An 8,790-nucleotide genomic window follows, 5' to 3' on the forward strand; every position below is an offset into this window, starting at 1 on the left:
GAAATTAAGATTTTGAACCAGTTTTGAGTCATTTCTTAGGAAAACTGCAGACCTCTGTCTTAAAAAAAAATTTTAAGCCATGCACACAGTATTTTGCATAGAATTTCAGGGGCTCCACTCCCCCTGCCCAGGCCTTCAATAAACTTCTCAGGGCGCCCTTGCCCCAGATCACGAACTGCAACCTGCCAATCCTGGCACTTAGCTGTTAGCCGCTTGCGTCCAAATGTGCCCCTTTTCTGCTCAGGCAACAATATTTCCCCATTACCTAACACAAGGGCAGGGCCAAGAGTCTCAGGGAGGGGGGTAACTGTGTTCAGAGAAGTATTAGCCCCTGGGCTCCCCTCCAGTTCACAGTGCTGCTGGGAGACATGACGAGCTTCACAGATGGGTGAATAGCTGAGCCATGCAGTGGACGCAGGTCTGAAGAGACTTTCAGACCGTGACTAGTGGAGGGAGAGGACAAGATGATGACAGGAATCCCTTCACTGGGGGCAAAGTCTTCTGGCCTCCCAAGGCAGTATAGGGCAGTGGTAAGAGCTTGGGCTTAGTAGCTGGAATGCCCTGGGTTTATATCTGGCTCCGGGACTTAATTGTGTTATTTGGGAAAGTTCTTTTACCTTGAACCTTTTGGTTCCTCATCTGTAAAACGGATAAGAGTTGTGCAGCAGAAAAGATAGAGTCGACTAGACATTCTAGGGCTCCCTTGGGTCTCCCAGCTCTCCCGCTGCAGAAGGTTGAAGTCATATGACCAGTTCTGGCCAATAGTCTGTGAGTGGAAGAGGTGTGGGTCACACCCGGCTGAGGCATCTAAGGGTCCATGTGCTTCCTCCACCTCTCTCTCCCGTGTTCCATAATGGCCTAGGCGACCAGCTTTCCAGATGGCAAGGCTACAAGATGGAAGAAAGTTCTCCTGTCCCGTATCAGACTCCAGATGAGTGGTAAATAAAGCATTATTGTGCCAAGCCATTGAAATCTCAGGAGTACTCTGTTGTGACGGCTAGTGTTAAGTACCCTAATACGGGGAGGGCTAATGGAGATGACTGAGATGATAGCAGTCCCTCTTGGTACAGAGGGGGTTGCTATCCTTAGAGAAAAGATCTACACCCCCTACACCAGCCAGCTTGGCCGTTTTAACAAAACACCGCAGACTGGGCAGTTTACAAGACAGAAACTTACCTCGAACAGTTCTGGAGCTGGAGGCCCCAGACCAGGTGTCGGCATGAGGCTCTGGTGACAGCTGTCGTGCTGGCTTGCAAACGGTTGCCTTCTCCCACGTCCTGACATGGCAGAGAGAGACACCAAGCTGCCTGGTGTCTCTTTTCCTGTGGGCACTAGTCCCATCATGAAGGGACCCTCATGACCCCAGCCTAACCCTAATTACCTCCCAAAGAGCCCATCTAAATACCACCACGGTATTTAGGGCTTCAACACGGGAATTTGGGTGCAGGCACAACTCAGTCTCTGGCCCTTCCCACCAAGACAGGGCCCTCAGATCTTTTCTTAAGAGCAAATATTTAAAAGCAGAAGCTGGCAAGTGTGTGGTGAGGTGGGAGTTTCATCCGGAGTGAAATAGTGCTCCCCGGCTTCCCCTGAGCCTTCATCTCTCCTCGCCTCCATTCTCCGTTTCACACTTTGACTTTCCTACAACTCACGGACAGATTCTTAGACAAGCTAGCTGCCGGTTAGGACTGGAAGAGCTCTGGGTCTTAGAGGCCGTCTTGTCTAAGCACCCGATTCTTAACAGATGACAAGACAGGGCCTGGACAGGGGACGAGGGCCGCCAGAGCGGGGGCTGGCTTATCCACAAGATAAGGGGTGCGGAGCTGTTCGCTGCAGCCGGGGCCGAGAGAGAGACGATCAAAAAGGAAGCTGTTTTCATTTCAGCATATACATTTTGCATTACTTTCAAAATAAAGCTTTATTTTATAGTCTTCTGATTTGGAAATAATACATGCGGAGGCCCCTAGGGCGCCTCAAATCTATGGTCCAGAGTGTCCGGGGCTCGAGTCCGGGTCTCGGGGCAGCGCGTTTCCGTGCGCCGTCCCTTCCCGGCAGGGCAGCTCCCGGCTAGAGGGGCTGTGCCCTCCGCGTCTGCGCGCGCTCCCGGGCTGCGGGTGGCACCCGCTCCCTCGCCCTCCCGCCCAGCCGGGGCGGCCCCGGGGTCACGTGGCAGGGAGGGCACCCGGCCCGCGGCCCCCCGGCCCGCCGTCCTCCGCTGTCCGCTCCCATGGCTGCAGCCTTCGCGCTCCTCGCGGGGATCCTGCTGCCCTGCTGGAGCGCGTCGGCCAAGTTTACCAAGGGGTCAGTAAAGGTGAGCCAAAGCGACTGGTCCTCCACGCCAGTGGAGGCCGGGATATCGCCGTCCAGCCGCAAGGCGGCGGTGAGGTTCGGAGCCAGAGTTCGGGTCGGGGTGGGAACACAACTGGGGATTTGTTCCCAGGCTTGATGTGGTCCCAAACGGGCCTCAAAGCCCTGCATCACCTCCCTGGAGGCTCTGGGGGTGAGAGACAGCGTCCTTCGGACCAGAGCTCCCCCTCACCCCCACCCAGCCCTGCTCCGGGCTGCTTTGGTCCTGGACCGCCTCCCCCAACCCCCGAGCTTACTGGCCCGCTCCAGTTTCTTGCCCTCTCCTTCCCCTTCTAGAACAACGACTCCTCCCTCTCCCGGTCTTTCCCTGCTGTCCCTTCCTCCCAGCTCCCCCACATATAATCTGGGATACCCCAGCACAGATAGCACTTTGGGACTCATAGAGGGGGCACCCCAGGAAAGGTGAGGCAGAGAGATAAGTACTAACCCCGGCCTTCCCACTCCTCTGAGTGCTGGGGGGTGCCGCGGGAGTGGAGTATAGGGGCGACCATCTCATGGCCCTACTTCCTGCACCCCTGGAGCCTTGGCAATGCCAGGAACTCTGCCCCCACCCCAGCCAGAGTGCTGGTGACCCAGGGTTGTCCCCACAGGGGAATGGGGTCGAGTGCTCCCACCACTCTGAGTGCTTCAGTGACTGCTGCCTCATGAACTTGGATGCTAAGGCTGCCTTCTGTGCCCCCAAGACCAGAATAAACAAGGTGTGCTTGCCCCAGGTGAGGCTCAGGGGTGGGCAGTCCCTTCTGGCATGTATGGTGGGGAAGGCTGAAAAAACCCACCCGGCTGCACCTGCTTTTCACCCTCTGCTTGGAGTGCCCTTTCTGCTTCTGCACCCCACCAGCTCCTACTGCCCTGCAGGAGGACTCGGCCACCTCCTCTAGGAGTGCTTCTCTCCTTGGAGCTCCCGCACCCTTGGCTCCTACCCTCCGCAGAGCCTGTATTTCCCTGACTCGCCGTGCTTTCTGTCTGCCTCTGCCCCTGGTCCAGGCTCTTCAGGGCGGGATTGCAGCATATTCATCTTTGAGCTCCTGTCCCCCAGCTTAGTACCTGTGCACAGTAGGTGCGCAAGAAATGTTTGTTGAATGAATGAATATCTCTATCCTAACATCAGTGAGGCAAAGTAGGTGGGAAAAGACCTTCTTCTTACTCTTCCCACCTCCCTGCCACCATGTCCCAATTTCTTGAGAGGAGCAAGGCCCTCCTATGGCAAGACCACAGTTTTGGTCTGGGACCTGAGTTTAATTCTGGCTTTTCCATTCCATTTCTTCATGACCACAGACAGGCCTCTTCTGCTCTCTGAGCCTCACTTTGTTTCCACTCCTGTAAAATGGGGCTAAGGTGCCTAACTCACCAGGTTTCTGGGGAGAGTGTGTGGTCCTGGCAAGTACGGGCTCAGTCGAGCATGACTGTTAGCAGCTGGTGGAAGTGCTGGGCGCAGAATGCACAGTCCATCTTGTTACTGCTCTTCTCTCATCTGGCTCTGGGCCCAGACCTTTCTAGGCAGTTTGAGCTCGACCCCCACATCCCCGTCTGGGAGGCCGCCAGTGCCCTACAGAAATAGCCAGGCTCCTACCGTGGCCTGAGTCTATAGCTGAGAGGGTGTTTTCACTGTGGGCAGGTGACCGACTTTACTTCATTTGATGCTCATTATAACCTTGTGTGCTGGGTTACCTTGTCATCCCATTTAACAGAAAGGGAAACTGAGACAAGCCTGTTTCCCTTGCCTGAGGCCAGGAGTGATCAGCTGAAGGGCTGACGGGCCCCAGGTCTGACTCACCCCAGCACTTGGGCTCTTGCTCCTGCTCCCCAGTAGTTCAGCCCCCCTCCTCTCTGCACCTTGGTGACTCCCAACTTTCATTCTGCTTTCTGCAGACCAAGGGAGCCATCAACATCCTGTGCCCCTGCCAGATGGCCTTGAGCTGCCGTTCCAAGGATGAGATGTGTCCCCACCGGTGCTATCTGATTTAGAGGAGAATGCAGGCTGGTCATTGCCCCACTTCCCTGGGGGCCAGAGGCTTGGGGCACCCCCATCTGGTTCAAACTCCAGCTCCTGAGACATTAAAGTCACTTCCTGGCTCTGGTCTCTGTGTGAACTTTCTGGGAGAGGGAACCTGGTAGGGACTGTTCCAGTCTGGGGAGGGTGAAAAGGGATACCAGAGGCATGGCCCTGTCTGCAGGCAGGGTGGCCTCAGGGTGGCACTGCAGGCAGGGGATGGAGCAGGGGGTGTGCGTGAGAGGACAGGGGTTCCAGGAAGGGCCATGTCTTGGGATGGAGAACTGTGTTGGGATGGAGGTGCTGGGATAAGGAGTGTGCCTGGGAAGCATGTGTGGGGGTGCCCATGGGTGGGGGTGCCCGTGGGTGGGGGTGTGGTAGGACTGAGATGTTATCTGAACACTTCAAGGGGGAGCAAAAGAGTGGACATCCTTTAGAGAATGTTTATGAGAATGTGCGTGAAGTATAAATGCTAACTGTTCGTGCCTGTGGTGGGAAAGGGAACCGGTGCACTTCACGGCTTCACTCTCTCAGATTCTATCAGTTCCATTTTATGGATAAAGAAACTGAGGCTGAGTGAGCTCTGTGACTTGTCCAAAGTCACACCATGAGGTATCAGCAAGGACTCTGTCTGCTGCAGGTATCCAAAAAGCCAACCCAAACCAGTCTGGATGATGAGGGAATCATCTGTGGTGAGAACTGGAAGTCCAGAGGCCAGTAGGCCTCAAGTCTGGTTGAATCTAACAATTCCATGGCCCCCAGGCTGGATTCCTTCCCAGTAGCCACAAAAGTCCCAAGTGTTGTCTCATCACAACAGCTAAGATTTATTGAGCACTTACTATGTTCCTGACACTGTGCAAAGTACTTCCGTACCTGCATTAACTCATTTTACTATAACAGCAATGTTGTAGTAGGTGCGATAGTTATCCCTATTAGTAAAAAGACCCCTATTTGAGGGTTGAGGCTTAAATTAGACCAAGGGTTGGGACTGAGACTTGAACCTAGGCTGTCTTGCTCCAGTGGCATACTCTTAACCACAAATCCACCTCACAAGTGCACAGCATGCCTTCCAGAGAAAGGGAAGTCTCTGTTCCATGGTTCTTAACAAACAGTTGGATTGCTTCTCATTGAATTGACTCAGTTTGCAAGCTCACCCTGAACCAATCACTGTGGTGGAATCTGCTGACTGAGTTAGCCTAGGTCATGTGCAGGGGTGGAGTCAGCCCCCTGGGAAAATTCTGATGGGGAAGGGTGCAGGTTCTACTGGCGTCCCCACCGCCAAGAGGGTATCAACACAGTCGGAACGCAGAACTCCACTCTCTTTTCTGGCCAGATGCTGATAAAGATACCTGGTCTTGACCCACTGGTTCCAGTCTTGACCCACCCTCATGGGTCAGGCTGGAACCTGGACTCTACCTCAGCCCAACTTCTGCCCTCAGGGCCACCCTTCCCTGGACCCACTCAGCACTCATTTGACATAACAACAGTGTAACTCAGAGATCCTTGGTATCACACAGAAATCAGAAGTTGTTTTTTCTCCTCTATCATTATATCTTGATCATTTCTCCCATGTCACCAAAGTATTTTTGAAAACATTAAAGACTGCCTAATTTCATTATCTATGTGGACCATATTTTGCTTAACTGTTTCTCCACAGTTGGATAATAAGATAATTTCCAAATCTAAGCCATCTATGTTCTTTAGGATGCAAGTTTATAGCTGCAGAAGCAAACCTACTCTAATGACGGCTTAAGCAAGGTAGATGATTTCACTCTCACCTGGCGGTTGGAAGAGGCTGGACGGAGGCTCTGCTGGGTGAGGTCATCACGTCCCCACCTCCTTCCATCTTCTTGCTCAGCCATCCACTGCTGTGCTTCCTTTTTAAAAAAAATTTATAACACAGCACACATAGAAACATAGAAATCGGACATCTGGATAGCATCTTGGGGTAAAAGTAGAAGAGTTTTGGGGCCCTAAAGAGACTCTCCTGAACGCAGACAGGATCAATATCTCCAGACTCACCAGCTGGGAAGTTCTGCCCTAGGACCTTCTTTCCTCCACATAGTTGAGGATGGCTCATCACCATGTCTGCTGGGGGCCACATTCCAGTTAGAAGAGAGGAGGTAAAGGGACAGCAAATGCTCACCATCCCTAAAAGAGTATGACCAAGAGGCAGCACGAATTATCTTCACTTACATCCCATTGGGTGAAACTTAGTCACATGGCTGTACCTAGCTGCAAGGGATACTGGGAGATGTAGCTCTCACCTGGGCATCTATGTGTCTGACTAAAGCTTGGGGGTTCTATTCTTAAAGGGAAGAAGGAGAATGTGTAGTGGGAACAACTTGCTGCCACAGAACCCTTCATTATTATTTTAATTAGCAAGGGAAGCTTGGATCCCAGGACCTAGAACTAATGGCATACTGTTACAGCTCTTTCTTGAGCTACACCTCTACTGGGCTGTGTATCCTCTGGCTTAACCACAGCATCAGGAAGTGGTGGTGGAAGGAGCACATGACCTTACCTCCCAGCAAGCCTTGTAAAGCCCAGTTGAGTCTCTGCTGAAAACATGGTGTAATTGCCAACAGTACTCAGGAGAGGGACTAATCTCTGTATCTGGGACCAAGTCATGGCTTTCTTTTCTGCAGAAAGTGAACCTGACAAAATTTTCATGAAGATTGAAGGTAAAAAAACCTCAGAGGAAATTACAAGGTTCCTTTCACAGAGTTCTTTTCACCCCCAAAGTTAAACTCATGCTACCCCAGGCTTAAAGATAAGCTGCTTTGCAAGTGTGACTTCCCCACTCCAAGTTCCCCTACAAGTAAAGCACCTTGAAGCCAGACTGAGGAGTGGCAGAGGGCCAGGGTGCGGAGGCTACCGGAGCACACAGACTCCTTCCAGTCTTGGTGGGTTTGGGAGGAAGATGTGCCAATCATTTGCCAGTTTGCCCTCCTCCTGTTTTGTGATTTATCCCTGGGAAATGCATTTCCCAGTCTCTCGAGTCCTCTGGCTTCTAGGACTTGCTGAAGATCACAGCACAGAGAAGGGGCTATTGCTCCCCCACCCCTGCTTCACCAGCAGTCCTCTCATCTGCTTTAGGACAGCCCTTCCTCTGCAGTCCTTAGGGACTCCAGTCACACAGCCTCATGCCTCCAGCCGTAGGGGCATTTATGTCTTCTTGCTGTTGCTAATCTTCCAGTTACCTCAACATCTTGTTTGGTGTCTCAGCTCCTCCATCTCTTGTGAGACCATTTCCCTATAATAAATTCTCTCTGTTTCAAATACCTTGAGTAGTTTCTGTCTTCCCGACTAGTCACTGACTGGTAGAGAAAGAAACCTTCCAAGTGGAGATAGAGCTGACCTAGAACACTAAACCTTCCTAAATGGGTAGAATTCACTTGAAACACAATTGCTTTGGAAAGAGCTGAGGTTGGTAGTGACTTACGAAAGGTCTCATAAATATGTTTACTTTGAGAAAATGTAAAATAAAGACTGAATACTAAATATGAAATAAAGGTTGTGTTGATGACATTTTGCATTGATTTAAATTAAACATAATGGGGGGTCCTCTATAAATTCCCATTTGACATATTTAAGGAATACTTACTGAGTTTTCCCTGCCAAGATCCACTGCTCCCTTTCTTTTTTTTAAATTTTGTTATCATTAATCTACAATTACATGAAGAACATTAAGTTTACTAGGCTCCCCCCCTCACCAAGTGCCCCCCCACCACCACAGTCACTGTCCATCAGCGCAGCAAGATGCTGTAGAATCACTACTTGTCTTCACCATGCCCCACAGCCCTCCCCATGCCGCCCCCTACATGCTAATTATACATGCGAATCGTAATACCCCCTTTCTTTTTCCCCACCCTTCTCCCTCCCTTCCCACCCATCCTCCCTAGTCCCTGTCCCTTTGGTAATTGTTAGTCCATTCTTGGGTTCTGTGATTCTGCTGCTGTTTTGTTCCTTCAATTTTCTTTATTCTTATACTCCACATATGCGTGAAATCATTTGACACTTGACATTCTCCGCCTGGCTTATTTCACTGAGCATAATACCCTCTAGCTCCATCCATGTTGTTGCAAATGGTAGGATTTATTTTCTTCTTATGGCTGAATAATATTCCATTGTGTATACATACCATATCATCTTTACCCATTCATCTACTGATAGACACTTAGGTAGCTTCCATTTCTTGGCTATTGTAAATACTGCTGTGATAAACATAGGGGTGCATCTGTCTTTTTCAAACTGGGCTCCTGCATTCTTAGGGTAAATTCCTAGAAGTGGAATTCCTGGGTAAAATGCTATGTCTATTTTGAGCTTTTTGAGGAACCTCCATACTGCTTTCCACAATGGTTGAACTAATTTACATTCTCACCAGCAGTGTAGGAGGATAACCCTTTTTCTACAACCTCGCCAACATGTGT

The 8,790-nt window shown here is 50.9% G+C and overlaps 1 protein-coding gene across 7 annotated transcripts; it reads left to right on the plus strand.

Moving 5' to 3' along the window:
* Positions 1 to 2,037: 2,037 nt before the first annotated feature.
* CLPSL2 (colipase like 2) lies at positions 2,038 to 5,880 on the plus strand. 7 transcript variants are annotated; one of them, XM_057494269.1, is made up of 4 exons: positions 2,038 to 2,311; positions 2,958 to 3,065; positions 4,998 to 5,049; positions 5,691 to 5,880. In XM_057494269.1, the coding sequence occupies exons 1-4, from the start codon at positions 2,228 to 2,230 to the stop codon at positions 5,714 to 5,716; spliced, it is 270 nt and encodes an 89-aa protein (XP_057350252.1). In that variant the 5' UTR covers positions 2,038 to 2,227; the 3' UTR covers positions 5,717 to 5,880. The 7 variants fall into 7 exon arrangements, 6 of the variants coding, with proteins under 6 accessions (XP_057350252.1, XP_057350250.1, XP_057350251.1 ...); XM_057494267.1 differs by having other exon boundaries at positions 2,040 to 2,311; positions 2,958 to 3,080; positions 5,691 to 5,879; XR_008994459.1 differs by having other exon boundaries at positions 2,044 to 2,311; positions 2,958 to 3,080; positions 4,998 to 5,154; positions 5,691 to 5,879.
* Positions 5,881 to 8,790: the final 2,910 nt, after the last annotated feature.

This window comes from Manis pentadactyla, chromosome 16, assembly GCF_030020395.1.
Source record: "Manis pentadactyla isolate mManPen7 chromosome 16, mManPen7.hap1, whole genome shotgun sequence".
In the NCBI taxonomy this organism is placed as follows: domain Eukaryota; kingdom Metazoa; phylum Chordata; class Mammalia; order Pholidota; family Manidae; genus Manis; species Manis pentadactyla.

Coding starts and splice junctions, on each gene's coding strand:
- CLPSL2 (XM_057494264.1), top strand. CDS start 2,228: ATGGCTGCAGCCTTCGCGCTCCTCGCGGGGATCCTGCTGCCCTGCTGG. Junction 2,312..2,957: donor TTACCAAGGGGTCAGTAAAG/GTGAGCCAAAGC, acceptor TTGTCCCCACAG/GGGAATGGGGTCGAGTGCTC. Junction 3,081..4,236: donor ACAAGGTGTGCTTGCCCCAG/GTGAGGCTCAGG, acceptor TGCTTTCTGCAG/ACCAAGGGAGCCATCAACAT.